General features: G+C 35.9%; 1 protein-coding gene across 1 annotated transcript in view; it reads left to right on the top strand.

Annotated features, from left to right (window-relative positions):
• Window positions 1–20,807, top strand: part of HCN1 (hyperpolarization activated cyclic nucleotide gated potassium channel 1) — a gene marked incomplete at both ends in the record, with an annotated part of 205,193 nt that overhangs the window by 116,634 nt on the left and 67,752 nt on the right. The window contains one exon of the mRNA XM_084305204.1: window positions 14,217–14,435. Within this exon, the coding sequence (XP_084161330.1) occupies window positions 14,217–14,435 (219 nt within the window). The remainder of the gene's footprint in view (window positions 1–14,216; window positions 14,436–20,807) is intronic.

Genomic DNA, 20,807 nt, shown 5'->3' with positions numbered 1-20,807 from the left:
ACTAGTAGTTCAATTTTTCAGAAAGTGGCTGAGTAGTAATCAGGAGTAAAGACATGTCACCAATTTTTTATCATCCTTGGCAGTAATCCCCAATATCTCTCTGCTTATCCCTAATAGTAAAAATAGGTAAGTTAGATAGTAAAAATAGGAAAGTTGTGCCAAATTTAAACTTCATTAAATGTTGACAGAGTAATATATATGGGACTCTGTGGTATAATTTGAACAGCCTTTTCCAGATGTTCAGAAATAAATTTTATAGTGTATGATGGAAATCTTCAGTGGGAATGAAATATGAGTTTAATTCAGATTCGTGAAAAGAGAAGATCACACTGGAATGGTTCACTCATGGACAATAAGCACAAATGCTAGATTTTCACTAACTAAGGATGGATTTGGCTCAAGAATTTTTGGACCTATTTAAACATCTCTTTGTAAGTTGTCATAACCCATAAAATTCACCTGCTGGCTTTCTGTCCCTCTGTATATTAACCACAGATACAGCACAGAATATATTAAACGTGCTTTTAGTTGTTTTTCTCTGATATTGATTACTGTGGTTTTACCACTGCAATAATACCTTCCTGCTGCTGCATATTCTTTCACATCTAACTGAAGTAGTGAAAGACTTATTCTGACAGGCCTGAGTTTATGAATATGCATGGATGAGGTCCCCTTAGGCTTTTATAATCACTATCTTTTCAAACCAGATGTTTATAGATATGATAACATATAAATGCTGATGAGGAATTGCATCCTGGAAATGGCATCTGTTTTCAGATATAGAAGTGTAACTGCTCATAACTGACTACATTTTGTAGATCAATAAAATAAACTAACCCTAAATCACATTAGTTGAATGGAGAAGGAAAAAAAAAAAAAAGTGGGAAGGAGAAAGAGAATGAGACAGTTTTAATAGAAATTAAATAACTGAAGCAGAAGTGTTTGTTTATTTATTTATTTATTTTTAAACTATGACCCAGCACACAAATCTCAACATGATTTGAGGAAATACAAAATTGATATGTACTTGATGTATACAAAGTTGTTGTGAATAAAAGTTGAAGGATTTCTCTGGTGTATCAAAGCTTGTTGTTTTCTTACTTTTAAAATTCCTCTGATGTCATTCCTTCCATAGACTGGTTTTGTTCCTTAATTCTAAAGGTTGGATCTGAAAAACACAATTATACATATATAAAGAATTGTGTTCTTTGCATCTGGGTGTTTCCAGCTGGTGTTTATATTATATTTCTAAGGAAGACTTGCATGTTAGCTTCAAGAAATTCACAAAAGGGCTGTGCTGAAACTCAAAAGTAGTCAGGTTTTCTTCCAGCACTGCAATCACTAATGCACCTATTAGTTACTTTAATAACAAAGAACAGAACTAAAACTTGTCCTCTTAAAAATAAATAGAAAGGAACTTCAAGTGTAAAGTACAGAAGAAGAAAAAAAATGTTATATGAAATTATATTCAATTTAATTCAATTTTAAAACTAATTTCAGCGAAATAAGAACTTTAATCTTTGTAAGATTTTGGTTGGAATTATGCAACTGTTTCTGTATGAAGGTAAGCTAAAACTTGTCTGTATCTATGCACCTGGAGCATGTAGAACATGCTGCAGTAGAAATAAATTATTACTTATCGCTATTAATACCTTCTGCCATACATAATGCTTTCCTTTTTCTGAGGTATGTGGCTGCCTAGATTTATTAACACAAATATTAAAACCAAATATTGACACAGTATTGGGGTCAAGGCAAACTGAACTGAATTGCTCTTAAGTGAATTGTTTGATTATTTTGTTTCAATCAAATAAGAGTAATAAAGACTTCATTTGATCATACATAAACGTGCAATAGATATGTAGACAGTGATCAGATTTTTCAGATAAAGATTTTTTCAGATTTAGCAGGTGTCCAGCAAATATGAAGCTTCCATTAAGAAATGTTTCCAATCGAGTGTTTAAGTTATTTCCAATTTAACATCCTTCTAAGCCTTTTTAGGCAGAGTAAATGCCATGTCTTCAAGATGCGAATGCTACGGCCTGAGTCCAAGAACTCATATTGTGTGCTGTGTGCTGTATAATGCTATAATACCTATAATGGAGCAATTTTTAAGTTTGTGTTTTGAGCATTCTTGTGTTCTCATTAGATGCCTTTATTGCTCCTGTATGTGGTTTATTATACCATCTGATTATAATATGCTTACATTAAAGCCACTGTGCTAGAACTGAATTCACCTAGACAAATTTCCAGCCACCCCCACAGAGCCCAACCGACATCTCTTAGCCACTACCCATACTGGCAAACTTGATTCCCAATCCAAATGTCAGATTCAATTTTAAGAGCAAAAACAAAGTTTATAAAATAAAATCATAGCTTGAGAGAGAAGAGTGTTTTGAGGAATTTTAGTTTCTTCACTGGGTAGGAGCAAGAATAGATGTGGGACATCTCCTTCCATGAAAACAAAGGCACACTCAACAGGGGAGCTCAGGGACCTAATGGAGGTGGTTTTAGCTGAATAGGTTCCTGATACAGATGGTTGAGAGAGAAAAAATCTCCCCTGGAGGTGATAAACAGCACCTGAATTAACTTACTACTCTAAATCACCATCTATAGGAGTCTAATTTTTTTTTTTTTATTATTTTTATTTTTATTTTTTTCTGTTTAGGTAGCTTAGGCAGACTCAACAGCTGACTTAGTCATTGATGTTAAGTAACTGAAATCAGGTGATGTTAAATTTTATTATGCTTTCTTCTGTTACTGTTCATTCTCTCTAGCAAGAGTCAGGACAAATTGGGCCACAGGTCACTGTAGATACTTGCATATAAATAACAGTCAATGAGATGCACCATTACTAAGCCTGTTCATCGTCCATTGCTCAGGATCATGGTGTTCTTCCTGTTCTTCTCTCCCTCAAACATCAATCATAACCTCTCATGACTGACCTCTTCCCAGGGTTTCTCCTTTGAGCTGGGTCACCTGCTTCATTGTTACCCATCTGAGTCAGAGCATTTTCATCCCCAGAGCAGATGCCTGCGGAAGATCAAACCAAAGCAAGCAACAGAGCAGAGAGTTTCCATTAGCATCTTACCACTTTTCAGAAATTTGCAGCTAAGAGACTTCTGGAGCCAGAGCTGGTATTTAACAAGCATCAATGTGTATTTCTTCTGATTTAGTTAGGTTGGAAGTGGGGCGCAGGGGTGCAGTGTCATCATATTGTGACTTTGCTATACTGTAGTGGTTTCAGAGCCTGCCTCACTGCCCACCGTTTGGAGTCCCTCCTGCTGTGCCCTGCACTGGCATTGAGTTTACCAGAGAGTGCCCCAAAGTGCTTGCATGGGCATGGGCTGCCAGCTCTATGGAGACACAGTAGTCACACTCCCTCCCCAGGGCATGATTTCTCATGTCTTAAAGTGAGCTGAGAGACAGCTATAGAGCTATACCTTGAAACAGAAAAAGGAAGCTACCCAGACATTGGACAGAATTAAAGGAAATACAGCTTTCTCCAAAATTTAATTCACTGTACCGGGTATTCAAACTCAAACGTTTATGAGTTTCAGTGAGTTTCAGAGAACTTCAATGTTGTGACAGGGAAGGCAAAAGACAATGATCATCACTTTTGCCTACTAATTAAGGCTCCCAGTGGATTTCAACTCATGATTGTATCAGAAAACAGACAAAATCTGTTTTTAGAGGCATGACTGGGGCATGGAAACTCAGCACATCTTAGGAGAATGCTATGAGGCCACTTGGGTGCTCTGTAAGTCCTTCAAGTGCTGTGGAAGAGCTTTAAAAGACGAGAGGAATGTTCCCCTTCCTTCTCCCTCAAAGCATGAATACTTGGTACCCTAAAGTTAGGATTTTTTTTTTTTTTTTTTTTTTTTTTTACGACTCAAGTTAACCACCCTCTTGTAGAGGAAATAAATTAATTTTTAGTGAGTCACTAAATCTTTTTTTTTTTTTTTTATTTGAATCAATAGATCAATAGACATCATTTTGTGTGTTGGTTATAGGCTGCTAAATAATTTTTTCTTCAAGTTATTTTATTACCTTAATAACCTTGCAAACACTAGTAAGCACCTGCAGTTTTAGGGTATTTGAATTTAAGAACAGGTCATCAGTGAAACTCATCAGAGTTCTCAGAAAAAGAAAAGCATCTGACCTAGATCCTCCGTGTTTACTTTGACACCAAGGTTTGTTCTTTTCATAAAGACAGAGTAAGATGTCAGCTGCAAAACTCCTTTGCTTCCTGATTTCGCTCTCTAATAAAATAATGAAAAGCTATTTGTTGGAGATTGTATTTGTTGTAGGACTGTGATTTACCAAACACACAGACCAGCCCCTCAAGGGATCAGATATTTAATAACTTAATTTCCTGAAGAACTGTAAACTAACCAGATGTAACCTAAAGTCTCAAAGGTATCAGATTAGGAAATAAATTGAAAACTGACAGGAAAAGTGCTGTTTTCAACACCCACTAAATATAGAAAAATGCCTATAAACACTGCATTTCTACCCTAAAAACTATGTTACTTAAACAAAAAAAAATTTATGGTAAAAGCTATAGACTAAGGAGAAAAATATTTGAATTCCACCATATGGAACTGAATTCCTTGCAATGGAAAGGCTATTCTTCAAAGCACTGGAACTCCTGAATCCTAATACCAACTCTTATGCTGAATCTGAGAATGAAATAAGCATTGACTCACCTTGATTAATTTTTCAGCGGATTAAAACATTCAGGCCACATGTAGACACATTTGCCTTTCTGAGTAGTATTAGTATTTTATATATTAGTATTTTTCATTCTACTGTAACCTGCCATTTATATATATATGTATAAATACATATATATCATTTTTCTAAGATCGCATTCCTTAAATACTTACAAAGGGAAAATATTTTGCTAGAGCATGCATGTATATAGAACAAGAATGAAAGTATTTCTAGGGAAATCAGACAGTATTTTGATATGTTAGTGAGAAAGCATTTTAACATTATGATTTTATGCATGTCTGTCTATCTCCCTTTTAATTTATACATGTATATCAAGATTTCCTATCCTTTTCTAAGAATAGTGTTGTCTGCGACTTACAAAGTTAGTTGTTTTTCTTTTTTTTTTTTTTTTTTTCCCACTGTTTTCACACAGCTTCAAAACCTCTGATTCAAAAAGAATGGTAATAGCACTCAGAATGCTAAATATCCACTGCCAAAAAACATTTTATTTTCATTTGTCATTTTATTTGGGATTGGATGCTTCACATAATTTGCTGTCTAGTCTGAGTTGTTCACAGAATGCAGACATGCAGTTCCTTCTGCAGAGTTCCCTTTTCTGAATTAGTTGCAAATCCTGTCTATGACAATGGTGATTCTACTTAACAGTTTTTTAGTAAAGCAATATACTGTGGAGTCACAAGTCAGGTTTGTATCACTTCACTCCTTCAGCTGTCTCCCAGCTATATTAAGCTTACATTATCATTTGTCTGTTCTTGACTATCAGATAGCTACTGTGGAGAATCCAAAGCTTTTCTTGGTGGTTGCATTGTAAAAGCATTTCATAAATCATTTGATTCAGTGCTCGAGGCTTGTTAAGTAAACATTGCATCATATCCATCTTTCACCAACTGAAAAGAGCAGAAAAAGAGATATGGTGTCTTTACCACACTCTGAATTTTTAGGTCTCCTCAGCAGTTTTATTTCATGCATTTCAGTTTGTCATTGGAAAAGGTTTTTTGTAGGATTTATATATTTTCTCATTATTGTTTTGACCTTTCTTTTTCTTCTTTTCTTATAGTAAAGAGAAGCCGTGTTTACTCAGTTAAATCATATCTAATAGAAACCTGTAGATGTACTTATTTGTTGTAGTCACTTACAGTGACTACATAATACTTACTGTGTATTTACTGTAATTGCAACATATTGTCCCCTTGGTGGACACTGTGTATCTGTTTCAGTCAGTCCCTTGCTTAAAGTAATGATGCAAAATTTATTTCAGGATCAAAAAATAGCGTGACTTCATGAAACTTTGAATGTGCTGTGAGAGAGCAGAACAAAAGCCAAAGCACATTGTCAGATTATTGGATTATTTAAAAAAAAAAAAAAAAAAAAAAAAAAAGAATTTGTAAAAGATTTTGGGCTATTTTAGATAATAACATTAATTCAAAGGAAGGAAGAGGAAATGCTTTCTAGTGGTAGTAATTGCTACTAAAATTCATAGAATCACAGAATCATTAAAGTTGGAAAAGACCTTCAAGATCATCTGGTCCAACCATCCCTCTACCACCAATATCACCCAGTAAACCATGTCCCTAAGCACTATGTCCAACCTTTCCTTGAACACCCCCATGGACGGTGACTCCACCACCTCCCTGGGCAACCCCTCCCAATGCCTGACTACTCTTTCTGAGAAGAAATATCTCCAAGTGTCCAACCTGAACTGCCCCTGGTGCAATTTGAGGCCATTCCCTCTAGTCCTATCAATAGTTATCTGTGAGAAGAGGCTGACCACCAGCTCCCCACACCTTCCTCTCAGTTGTTGTAGAGAGCAATAAGATCTCCCCTGAACCTCCTCTTCTCCAGACTAAACAACCCCAGTTCCCTCAGCCTCTCTTCACAGGACTTACGTTCCAGGCCCTGCACCAGCTTCGTAGCCCTTCTCTGGACACCCTCCAGGACCTTGATGTTCTTCTTGTACTGAGGGGCCCAAAACTGAACACCCTACTCGAGGTACGACTTCACCAGAGCAGAGTACAGGGGGACAGTCACCTCCCTGGGACGATCACATCCCTGATCCTGCTGGCTACACTATTCCTAATGCAAGCCAGGATGCCATTGGCCTTTTTGGCCACCTGGGCACACTGCTGGCTCATGTTCAGGAGAGCATCAATCAGCATCTCCAGAGCTTTTTTCTCTGTGCAGCTTTCAAGCAACTCTCCCCCAGGCCTGTAGTGCTGCATCAGGTTGTTGTGGCCGAAGTGCAGGACATGGCACTCAGCCATGTTAAACCCCATCCCATTGGCCTCTGACACTACCTGAAATTATGCCACCTAAAAAGTTTGAAAACAAACATATACAAAACCAGCCACAACCAACAGGAAAGGTCTAGAGCATCCAGATGTCTACCTTTCAGAAGCTGTTCATGTTCTGCATGAGTACTTAAAGAAGCTGAAACATAAACTTTTCAAAAAATCCAAGACTCTGCCCTGCATTCTGTATTCTGTTTCCATGTGGAACAGCCACAGGTGGGGTTAAAATAATCGAAAGAAAAACCAAGATCTGTTACGCTGCTGTGTTTTTGTTTGATGGCTAGTTCCAAAGACATAGCACCAAAACACGAATAAGCTGTAATGACAGTAGTCATATAACAACTTTGAACAAAGTAAATATATAATATATAGTCATTGCTCCTCCAGTCAAACCTATTTTCCTGTGAAATGCTGTACCAAACACTTTTTTTTTTCTTTTTTTTTCTGCCCATATTGGTCTTGAAACTATGTGCTGAGTCATTTGCACCATCTGTTATCTGTGCACGTATCAGCAGAGAGAAATGCTGAGAAGATTCTGAAGACATCTGTTTATTCCACTGAGCTTACCAATTCATTTTTTTTTCTTTATATCATATGTACAAACTTCCTAATGTAAACTCATTTTCCTGGCACTTCTTAAGATTTTTAGAATAACAGCAAAATTTTCAGTCTTCCAAATCTGATACCACCTTGCCTTTGTTTACTAGCTTTAGGAATCAACAAGAGAGTCTTAGCAGTAACAGCTGTGATAAGTATATGTTTTGCATGGCAGTACATTCACCACTACACAAGTTTTGAAAAAATAAGCATTACAAAGCTTTTCCACCGGACACCTTGGTTGGTTGTTGTGGTATTCAAACAGCATTTTTGAAAACTGAAATGGTGAGATAGTATTTTGCTGTGATTTGATATCTGAGATTTTAACCAAATTATCATTCTAAGGTACTGTTGAAGCCAGATGCAGTGAATTACACAACTGACTGATGGACAACTATGAATGCTATGTATTCATACTAAAATGTATAGATGGATATATTTAATCGATTTTATTTAAGGACCCAATTCTAGTGTGATGTCTGAGTTACAGGCATATAACTTAGTTGACACAGGTAAATTACTGCCAATGGACATAGCTTGTATTCTGAAATATGAGAGCAGATCCAGAATTTGAAGATGTGTAGATGACAAAGAGCATGAGAAACTTTAGAGGTCAGTAAAGCTTTTTTGGAAAGTTCACTGTAACAGTTTTTGGCCACTAAATTTAGATGACACAGGATTTAGTAAGAAACACTTGTCCATTTCTCTAGTTGTGTTTGACATACTAATTAAAAGCATCATAAACATGCAGATATAGCCTTTTCTTAGGATGTCTTTTCGATTAGTTGAACTATGTTTTAAATAATTATTAGATTTTACAAGTCTTTAAAAGGCTGTTAGAAATAAAAGTTAGCGGGTAAATATAAGAAGTAAGTCATGGTAAAGTTATGTGAGATACAAGTACAGGTAAATCAAATTCCCCTCGGAAAAGATTGTAATTTTTATAGTAACTTTGTCAAGCATCTCCTCAAGATTTTAGGGTGGTGTTTCCTTGAGGCCACTGCTGCATTATTTTGTGTGCTGTCATGCTATCAAGAATGTTTCATACTTTCTTCAACCTTTGAAGCCCTATTGTGAATTTTACATTTGATTTATGCAATTGATTTCTGTGACAATGTTAAAACCAAAGGGTTTATGTACTGTCTAGCTTCCTGCACTGCTCCCAAATAGACCTGGTATTGCTTGGGAGAGTGTTTATGTGGACAGCTCCATGACAGAGCATTTCTAAAGTTCCAGAGCTTTGAAACACTTTCTAATATTTTATAGTTTACTAGTATAGACATAGTCTATGTATTTCCTGTTAAGATTTATATCTGTCTTTGCTCCTTCAGAAATCACTTGCCTTCAGGAGAACCCAAAGTGAATGGTGGCCATGAATGAGTGTCTATTACTGTCTACAAGGCAAGCTCTTTGGGTTATGGACATGTTACTTCCCCATTCATACTGTGGCTTTGGGGGGGACAATTAGAATTCTGAGTCCAAGATCACTGTAGGAATCATTTCACTTAATGCCTAAGTCAATCTTTGCTACACAATTATAAAGCACCCCCCTGCAAACTGAGACACACACAGTTTCTGTGATACATACAGTATCCGTGATGTGAAAGGAGAAAGGAACTGAGACAAAAATTTGGAAAACAACACTGTCTGTGCAATAGTCTATTTGCTATGAGATTTCTAAACCAATTTTTATCTCAATATATAGCTGAGGTAATATAAGCTGTGCCTAAGGGAATGGCTACAATGTGGGCATGGAATTGATTTGTCTGATGACAATAAAATCTTCTCATGAAAATCTCCATAGTTTCCAGTAAAATAGAAAGCCGTTTTTTAATCCACTGAGTAAAATAATTTGCCTTTTATTTTAGAAATCTTAGATAAAGGCATCTTCTAATGCCATGACCTTTCTTACAAGCTGAAAAGTTAATATTATAGAAAGATATCCATAGAAGATTTGAAATTATGAGACAAAGGTGCAGGAAGAGGCTTGGAAACAGATCTTTAAAATCAGGAGTTCTCAGGGATGAATATATATTTTAGGATATCTGCTAAGTTAATGTATATACCTACAAAAATTACAAATGATCAGTTATCATGGTTTCCACAATTGTGAAGATTTCCCAATGTTATCAAGCTAGGTTATGTAATCAATCCTTGAATAAACAGCTTTGGTATATTTCACAATTATAGTCTTTAATAGTTTTTCCAAATTAATGTTATTTCATTTAAAATATTTTAAACCGATTACTGCTAATCTGGAACCAGTGATCAGCCCATTGTCAACTAAGAAATTAAATACCCTTTTTTACTGAGTGGTTGAAAATATTTTTTTTCCTTAATCTATACATTAAAAACAAAATATTACCATTAAGGGAAACATTTAATTAGGGAAACATTTAATAAAAAGCTGAATTTGTAAACACTGGTCTATTTTGTAGTATAGCTTTTTATTAACTCAGAGATATTATCTGTGAATGTAAAAATTGCCTTAATATCTAAGTGCAAAAATGTTTCTTACTAAAAATGCATGCAAGCTAGTAGCAGAGAAGTGGTCACTATGATTTAGTTTTGTACAGCAAAGAGCAGGAAGCCTGATTCAGGTGGTGGAAAATTCCAACCTTAGACATTGAAACAGTTGTTCCTGCCAAACCCCGAGGTTATACAACATAAATGGAAAAATAGTGAAATAATTATTATTAGTTTTTTATTTAGTAACTTTGGTATTAGCATTCATGAATTACAGAATTAGAATTGACATTAGCACCAGTGTTCTTTTTAAGTGGTTTCTATATTTTGGATAAACTGGTGAACAACATGAGTAACAGTACTGAAATTTGCACCCTCCATAATGATATTTTTTCAGCATCATCTTTAAGAAACAAAACAAAACAAAACAAAACAAAAACAAACACGCACACAAAATAAAGAAACTAAAAAGACCACCATTTGAGACTGGTTCTACAAGAGCTGACTGATTATTAAGAAAAAAAACAACAAACAAACAAACAAAAAACATTGGCATGCATTTGCAACAACAAAATGTTCAGACAAATCCAAGTTGAATTTACATTTTATTTATTTATTTATTTATTTATTTATTTATTTATTTATTTATTTATTTTTCCCAGACATTTTCACCATGTCTTTTTTTCATTCTGCTAAGCCCTTTTTACCCAGATGAGGACCAGTTCCTCTGGACCATCCCATGACAAATGTCTGAAATATACCTTGCCTATAACAAAGTCTATCACAATCTTATCAGTGACGTCCAATGTTAATTATTTTTAAAAAATTGCTGTTTGAGATGGCCTTGACTTCTTACCTGAATTCAGATGAAATCATGACTGTTTAAATTGTTGGGTCCTATTCTGGCTTTTATATGTAGGTTTATGGTTATATATGGTTATATATGGTTTATTTTATTGCACATATTTAATTGCTGTTCTATCACTGCAACTGCTTCATTCCTTCATGGTACTTCTTCTCAAGTGGTATTTTATGTACCACATTTCAACCTCTTACATATTTAGTAGAAGGCCTATTTCCTAAATTTCCATTTTATCATTTTTTTTCTTAAAGACATTGGTATTTTACTTACCATTTTAATTAACAGACTTTAAAAGGATCTCAGTCAAGAAATAAAACCAACAAGCTTTAGGTTTAAATAAATAAATAAATAAAAGTAAAAAATATAATTTTATTGAAAGAACTTTTGAGATTTATCACACCAACTGTGATAAAGAAAAGATCAAGATAGACAAGATCAGCATTTTTTTAATTTAGTATTTATTATAGTTATGCTAAAAAGTACAGTTTAGGACCAGGATCTGCTGCATACAGCCCTGCAAGAACTGTAGATGTTCAGATCTTTATGACTCTTTAATACTGTGCTTTTAATAGTGCTGCATGTAGCCTTATTTATTTATTTATTTATTTATTTATTTATCTATCTATCTATTTATTTATTTATTTTCCCAGCAAGTAGTTTATTTTCCTCAGTATAGTCTATGTAAATCTATAACTGCTAAGGAGTTTGGTATGGCTTTCAAAAAATAATGGTATCAAAAAAGATTGATACCAGCTAGAAGTAAAGCCCTTCGAAATGGGAGACGGAGAGGAAAGCACCTGCTCTTCTGAGCATTTGTTAAAGTGCCAAAACAAAAACAACAAAATCTGATTTCCTCCTTATTCAGTGAAACCCATCAAAGATCAACAATATGACTCCTCTAATTCTTTTTTTTTTTTTTCATACAGACATTGAAAACCTATTGCTTAACAGAATTTACATCACAGAAGTTTCATTTGTAAAGAGAGAAAACTTCACAAATATGAAAACTTTTAACTTATATAGAGAAACAAACGTAAAAGTAGAGAGACCTTTAATTTGTAAATTATTATATTACTAAATACATGATACTTTTGTTATCTGCAGTTAAGGAATGGTTAGCTTATTTCCTATTACCAGCTATTATAGCTCATAAGGGTCTAGACAACACATTTGAAAAGATGAAAAATAAGATCAGTATGGTTTTTAAGATGGCAAGAGAGCAGGCTCTCTTAAGAGAGCAAGCTGTATATCTCTGAGAACAAAAGAAAATTTCAACAAAGCTTGCACGAGTGAGAGACACAGATATTGATATTTCATATGTAAGTTTTATATAGAAATTTTACCACTGATTTAGATGGTTGCTTGTTTACAGAATTATTATTTTTGGTCCTGTATGTTATACACAATACTGGATAACTGCCTAATCTTATTAACGTCATCTCAGTTCTTCCTTCTTCACTTCATTTCTGAAATTATTCTCAGTTTCTTGTGGTAAACACTGTGTTTTTTCATGTATTCTGCATGCCTCCAAGCACAATTTGTTTTCCTGGGCAATGGATGATCAACAGCTATAAAACAGTTCTCATTTTATTCCTTTGGCAAGGAAAACAGAAAAATCTAACCAAGACTCCTCAGGCTTTTTGAACATGTTAAAGTGTCTGCTATTCTCTGGGAATGCCCCCTTTGGCTGTCTGTAATAATATGTATATAATAATCTGTAAAGCTACAGATAGCAAAATTCTGTGAAGGAGCTGTCAGGTCTTCTAATCTCCAGAGAGAGTTGGAAGAGGTAGCTATGTATCAGAAGTACAGTACTCATGCAAATCTCATGAAGTTTCAACAAAGGTGAAGTGGAAGTTTGTTCACCTGTTCTGGGGCACTCCCAAATATAAACACAGTCTGAGTGATGAGTAGATGGAGAATATCATTCAGCAGAAGAAATTCAGGGTACTGATTGGTGAAAAGCTCAACGTGATCTAGCAATGTGCATTTGCAGCCCTGAAAGGCACCTGTATCCTGGTCTGCATTAAAAGAAGCATGACCTTGAGGGAGGTTAACGGAGGTGATGCTCCTCCTCTGCTCTGCACTTGTGAGACCCCCACATGGAGTCCTGCATTAAGCTCTGTGGTCTCCAGCACAAGAAGGACCTGGAAGTATTAGAACGAGACCAGAGGAGGGCCAGGAGGATGATCAGAGGGCTGGAGCACCTCTCGTAAGAAGACCAGCTGAGGGAGCTGGGGTTGTTCAGCCTGGAGAAGAGAAAGCTCCATGGAGACCTTAGAGCAGCCTTCCAGTACATAAAGGGGTCCTAGAGGAAAGCTGGGGAGGGACTCTTTGTCAGAGAGTGCAGCGATAGTAGAATGAGTAATGGCTTTAAACTGAAAGAGGGTAGGTTTTGATTAGATATAAGGAAGAAATTATTTATTCTGAGGGTGGTGAGGCATTGGAACATGTTGCTCGCGGAAGCTGTGGATGCCCCATCCCTGGATCAAGGCCAGGCTGGATGGGGCTTTGAGCAACCTGGTCCAGGGGGAAGTGTCCATCGCAGAGGTTTTGAAATCAGATGATCTTTAAGGTCTCCTCCAACCTTAAAGATACTAACCTTCCATTCTATGATTCTATGATTCTGTGACTCAGGAATTCATCTTTTTTGAGCCATGTGGCTATTAACACAGGTTTGCAGTTTGCCAAATAAACAGAGGTCTTTTGAATTGAGGTGCTGCTGGTATAAACAAAAATTATGGGAATAAAAAGGATAAACAGGCATGTAACAAATACGTTTTTTTAAATCTCCTTAGGAAGCCAAACAGCTGATAAGATTATATGTGGTTGTATGTTAAAATCAACAAATCTGAAAAGAAAGAAATGGGGCCCTAGGAGTATTTTCATATATACTAAAACAGAGTGCCACCCTCTTGTGGTTGATAAGTCTTCATGCTCTGATCTTTCTAATCCTTCTGCCATGGACTGTAAAATAAAATTGACCTTTAGTCTCCTTGTAATTAGGTTAACTCCCAAGTTTGAGAACACAATCATGTTTAAAATAGTCAAATGTATTTCACATCACTGTGCTAAGTAATGCCTGGCAGAATCTCTGACATTTTATCTAAAAATTAATTTAGAAGGAACATTCCTTCTTGTGCACAGAGGATACATTACTAGACCACTCTTTCAGAGCCAGTAATCAGTGATTCCACTGTTCATATACAAACATATTTGTAATTTCAGCTGCTTGCTGGCTCAGTCATCTGTCTCTTTTCTTGCAGAATGATTCCTGGGGAAAACAGTACTCATACGCACTCTTCAAAGCCATGAGCCATATGCTCTGCATTGGTTATGGAGCTCGTGCCCCTGTCAGCATGTCCGACCTCTGGATAACCATGTTGAGTATGATAGTGGGGGCTACATGTTATGCCATGTTTGTTGGTCATGCTACTGCCCTCATTCAGTCTCTGGATTCTTCACGGCGACAATATCAAGAAAAGGTAACTCCTTTTTATGTACTTTTGTAAGTTTTGAAGTAGTATAAAGAAATGTTTTAAATGTGGAAAAGGGCTTACAAGTTTACAAAAAATGATCTAGTATCTGAATCCTTCTGTGAAGGTTATTGAACACAAAGGAATTCAGGAAATACCGTGGGCTAATCGTATTCCTGTACTACACCATATCAGTACTTAGTCTAGGTAAGTTGAATGGTGGCCCTGAGGTTGGTCACTTAGATACGTCTATACAACTTCCTGTTATTCCTTTCCACTGCAGTTTAGGGATAAACTTCAACATCAAAATAATGGCCTTTGAATGAGGACCAGTCCCTCATCAATTAGTTTTGTTTGGAATTACCTCAAGGAAATGCTAAAAGTAAGTCTTTGTTTGCATTGTAATGATGCTGTTTACTCTTTAATCCATGATCTATTTAGACCTCTCCAGGGTCTAAAAGGAACAGTAGTCATGGGATAGAAAAGTAGAGAGTGGAAGAAAAAGAGTTCTTTACAAAATAGGAAGAAAAAGTGTGTTCAATTCTTTGTTAGTTTCCTCATATATATGACTAGAATTAAAAAGAAGTAAATAGGTACAGAGTCAGGAATGAGCACGAAGATGCACTAACTAGCACTGCCAGTTGTGCAATAAAAGACAGAGGCAAGTGTGAGTGAAGCTATGAAACCAGGTGATGAGGCTAGGAATGTCGTCTTAAGGAAGAAAGAAGCAGAATCAGTACGGAGATCCCTCAGCAAGCGACAATAAGGATGTATAGAATTACTGAGATGCTTAAAAGAAACCAAAGTAAGATAGTATAGAAAATGGAGAACTGGAGAAGTTATGCCAGGTCAGCTAAACAAAGCAGTGAAATCAGAGTGTTCAAATCAGCAAATAAGAAACATGGCCTGAGCAGTATTATTTGGCATGGGTCCATAAGAAAGTCCAGAAAGGCAAACTGAGCAGAAATTCTAGTGTAAGGTAATATAAACTAGGGTGAGAAACCTGGCAAAGAGTGAGTAAAGGAGAGGGTGACCCTGGCATGTGCTGAAGATGAAAAAGAATGGGCTGAGTTTGCTGGGCGAGAAAAATGGAAAAGTCCAAAAAAGATATGTGAGTAGAATGGAGTAAGGTGTTTTCTCTATAGGCACGGAAAGAGAAAAGAAGGTCAGTGTATGGTAGAAGAGTTTACATTCAGTTTTGTTCAGTTCAAGCTGCAACAAGACAACAGAGCCAATATATCAGAGACAGGCAGAGATAAAGGATGTGCTAAAAGTCCAGTAATAGAAAAATTATTTGGTGGCTAATACATTAATTTCACAGCAGTTTAAAACAGAAGTTTGCAAGCAAGAAATCCCAGTGTTACCTTGAAATAGCAGTGAAGACAGCAGGTTTAGAAGGAGAGGATGAGTGAGCATGACAAATCGAAAAACTTCAGTGCTGTCAGTGGATTCATGAAATTCCCTTTTCCATTTCAGTCACAGGGCTTTTCCTGGTTTAACCCACACTAACTGTCTTGTTGGTGCTCGCCATGATCTCTTCTGCCTGCTGAAAGGGAAGCAATTTATCAAAATGAGACATTTATAGGGACCCATGGGACAGACGTATCTTAACAATAGGCATAATAGGAAGGTTAAAGAAGAAAATTCCATGCCTATGATAACTGCAGTTTCATTAGAGGTTAGTAGATACACATATATACATGTACACAGATATATCAAACCAGCAGAAATGTCGCCATTCACCTGGAACCTCATCATAATCGTTATCCTCAGGCCTTCTGGATGAAGCATGATATCACAATGTTTTGAGCTACAGAAATACAGAGCATGTGTAAAAGTATTCATAATTTAAAATATGTTAAATAAACCCAGACTGCAGTCTTTATTAAACATTAGCATAGAAACACATGGTATTTTTCACTCCCATAGTTCTGGACATTTTCATTCTTTTTCATTTTTTTCATGCTTATTTGTATCCTGACAGCAGAGGCACGAGTCTGACATGTCATAGAAAATAAGGAATGAAAGAAGTGAGACAGAAATTGTATATTTATATGCTTTAGAAAGCATTTCTCTGTCTTTTTGCAACCATTTGTATGCCAATTATTACACGTTAGAGTTAAATGATGCCTTAACTAAAGAACTTTTCCTCTGACTTCTCAGGCACTGAAATCATATGTGTATCATCAGCTATAACAAATATGCTGACATGATTGTATGTTCTTGTCTATTGCTTTATCATAGTTTAATAAAACATATTTTGAAATAAATATTTGATTATAGCCTAAGAATTATAAAACTAGTACTAAAGTAAATACTATATATATATATATATACATTTTTTTTTTTTTACTTTGTTCTAGATAAATAGGTATTTCAAGGACTAGTTTGTGCTATCTGTTTTGTCAGCATATTTTTTAAATTACAGGCAGATAAAAATAGCTTACATTTCATTTAACTGAGACTCAAGAAAAAGGTAAATCAAATCTCTAGCCACATTTTAGGGTTTTAATAAATATACTGTAATATCTAGTTTTACGTAGTGTATTACTCCTTTTTCTTGGACTTCAAAAGTTGGAAAAAACATAAGAGAAAGTGACTTATTCATATTTTTTTTGTGTGTATGTTGAAATGACAAAATAATATTTTTATTAGTTTTACATATGTGGGATTGTGTGTTTCTAGTCCCCATTGTTTCTTTTTTAAGAGATACTGAAAGTAATGGAATTACCACAAGTTGCTAGGCAACAAAGAATGATAACAGATATGACAAAAGAGCTTGTTCTTAGGTCTGAGTAACATCATGCTAGAATATCCTATCCTCTAGCTAAAATAACATTAGATGCAACATTTGAACCAACTAGTGGAAGGAGAGTTCTGGTCGTTCTTACACTGAAAGCAGCTAGAGGTGACAGATTTGCTGAGATCACCTTATCTTCGTCATTCAGATCCTTCCAAAGGTCAGGGCATGCAAAACTAGAACAGACATAATTCATAATGGAAGAAAAAAACACAGGAAGACAAGAGAGAGTTTTCATTAAGCCAAATATGTCAAACACTAAGAGCACCTGCTAAGAACTTGACCTGTGCCAAGCACTGCATGCTGAGAGAAATCAAAGTATGGTGAAGCAAATATTGCTCCACATGTTATTGTTGTGAGCCAAAGACATAGTTTATCAGAGGAAATTGAAAGTGATTATTAGCTACCAAATGTAGAAGGTGGAAGATGAAATCACATACCAAGAATTGCTACCAAAAGAAAAAAAAAAAAAAGGCTACATTGCTACATTCTGGTCAATTTGAGGAACAACTTCAGAGATTCTTCTGCTGAAATGAATGGAACTGTTCTCAGAAAAAAAAATTACCTCTCAGAGTGCATATGTAAGTCAGAACTTGATTTCAATGACTGAAGTACCAAGGCATGTCAGAGGAGAAAGACGTCCAAGCCACGTATGCTACACCTGTATTTTCTTATTCTCTTTTCAATAAGAAAATCTGACAAATCATTCTACCTTATGAAAGGACAGATTAAATCAATGGCATCATAGCACTTTCCCTTCCCAGTCTTTGGTGTGTGCTAGAGATGAATGCAGTAGTAAACAGAAATCATATTTTAAGTAACAAGTCATTTGAAATTTTCTAAAATCTCTGAATTCACCATATCTAAAAGATGTTTGCCTCTGCTAAGGCCATAAAAATATCATAGCAAATAATAATAATAATAATAATAAAAAGTCTCTCTCAATATACTGAATGCTGTCCTAATCTTGAGAAGATATGTTAAATCATTATTACAGATATGAAAGATTTCTGAGCTTGACATTGACTTCAAATACCCCAAAGGACATCTTCTAACCCTATACTCTACTTGTATCTTATCTCTTAATTTATGGTCTTTTAGCAATTTCAGTAAAATCAGTCTAGTTCAAAGAGAGAAAAGGACCTAAAAGTACTTTCTAGAGAGAAAAAGCAGTAATTGCATATAAAGATAATTTAAAAGGAACTTGCTAATTAGTTTTGGGTGTTGTTATATAGACATGATTATATAGACATCACAATCATGATTTGAAGCACAGATTTCTCATTTTTCATTTTCTTTTTAGGTATCCATATAAATGTTTACAAATGAATAACAGGGTTAGTACAGGAGGACAGCTTTAGATTGTGCAGCATCATGCCTTTCACCAGCTCTATGAGTCTGCCTGTCACTGCACCAGTTTGGATATCTAAATTCTTGGTGAAGTGCATGGAGAGAGACACACCTGATGTGTACTTTAAAGAGTGGCAAGCTCTTGGGCTGGTTGGTGGCATCAGTGGCTGAGGTGTACCTCCAATTTTCCCCTTCTCCTATGGGCTGCAGCCCATACTCAAACACCTTGTGCCATGACACATCTGAGCTCCTTCCTCCAAAAGCAAGGAATAGGGACTACCTGTCCTGCCTGAGGCAACCAGCAGAACAGATGATGCTGACTCCCCTGCTCAAGCAGTAGCAGGAGCAGAGGACAGTGCTGGAAAGGTGAAGGCAGTTTCAGAGCTGACCCATGCCGGAGCGCTTCAAACAGAAGTGTGTTCCTGCTGCCCACTCCAGGCTTCTTGTGCCTGAGAAGCAGCAGGTGGAAAGAAATGTAAAAGGAGTGTCCTCACCTCACCTCAGCAGCTCAAACCACATTGCTTTGCAGAGAGGAATGGAAAATTTGTTGCACCCAGAGGTTGAAGGCAAATGGCTTTGACTCCCTGGGGAATAACATGCTTAGATCCTCCACCTTTTCCAAGGGACATTTACAACTGGTTGTGAGAAAACCCACAGGTACTGCTGATAGCTGGGACAATACCTTTTCTCAGAAAAACAACATAAATGCTGGGGCAGAGTTGTGCTTCTTTCTCTGAGCAGTTACTGTAGTGCACAGGGCTGAAAGCAATGAACTGGCTGTACCATGGAGTAGATTGAGATTTGGTCACCCCTCACTCAGCTGGTGATGCCTCTGCATTTTCTTATGAGGAAAAGAAGACATATTTTCCACTTTTTCTAAAGCGTTAAGCATGTTGTAGTTAAACTCAAGGTGGAATAAGGCATGTTCTTAGTATGCTCATTAATAAAGCTAGGAGACTTTTCTGTAAAACCTTCGACATCTGTAGATATCCCCCTTAAAGATTACTGCAGAAAATTTCAGATTTCTGATGGACTTCAGGAAATGGTACTGGTATTAGGTGGTGCAAACACATAGGACAGAATGAGCTACAGCAAGCAGAGGACCACATCACTGTTTTACTGGGTTTGTACCAGCTTCTGGTATATGTTCAATTAAACTAAATATACATATACAATCTTTTTTGTCAGCTTTACTGGCTGTCTTTGCTGTAGTCCACAGGTAGATGAGGTACTGAAACAGTTAATGCAGAATTTCTGATACATACTATATATACCATTCATGAATAAAAATCTTTGAATTTCTAGGCACCCAGTGAAACAGGAAGTACCAGGGTTTTACCATCTAATTCTTGGATCCGATCTGATCACCAAAGTTTGTCATGAAATACTGATCTGCAAGTTCAGTAGTTTTTCATGGTGAACACATTATATTTTTTTTTATTTCCAAAAAAAAAAAAAAAAAAGGCTTTTCTGATGCTGCTAGTGGTTTTTAGAAAACTTGAAAATAGGGTAACACAAAAATGTTCTGTGATTGGTCTCAGTTCCTTCTCTTTACTTAACAATAGCACATTTTCACTTATACAGTATAATTTTAACAATAGGTCATGTCATGTTCAGATTGCAGGAGCAGGTGAGCCATTTTGCAGATTAATTTTATCTATTCTGTGCAGTTGTGCTACACTAACGTAAGAGTTACTTATTTTGGAAAAGGGTGGATGGTTCACTTCCTGCTGAGGTAACATCTACTCACAATAAAAATAAAAAAAAAGAAACTAAAGTGAAATCTTGTCACTGAATATCAGTCCATAGTTTGCAATTTTTATAAAAACCTCATTAACTTGCAGTGATTTATATCCTATTCAGCTCTGCCACAGAGCAATATTTTAAATAGTGAACCATTTTTGAAGTGTGTTATGAGTGATTGGGTACAAGAGTTGCTAAATTTTCCTACAGTCTCAGACCTTCAGGACCTAGTATTGACTGTGAAAAAAGCATTATAGTCATTACAGTACTGAGAAGCAGAAAATGTATTTTTTCTCTAAATATTAAGGAATAAATGAAAGTCATTTCTTAAGCCAGTATCTGTGGTTTAATTCTGGTAGTTATAAGTCTTGATTTTATTATTTTATTTCAAAGGCCAGGGGATCTTATAGTTAGAAAAGGGTCTGAAAGTCTTGACTTTTGGATTATTTCTGACTCATTTTATCATCTTTTGCTGTTTTTGCAAGCAT

This window comes from Netta rufina (assembly GCF_964035555.1).
Source record: "Netta rufina genome assembly, chromosome: Z".
In the NCBI taxonomy this organism is placed as follows: domain Eukaryota; kingdom Metazoa; phylum Chordata; class Aves; order Anseriformes; family Anatidae; genus Netta; species Netta rufina.
Note: the sequence above shows the minus strand (reverse complement) of the source record. Positions and strands in the feature narration are given on the sequence as shown.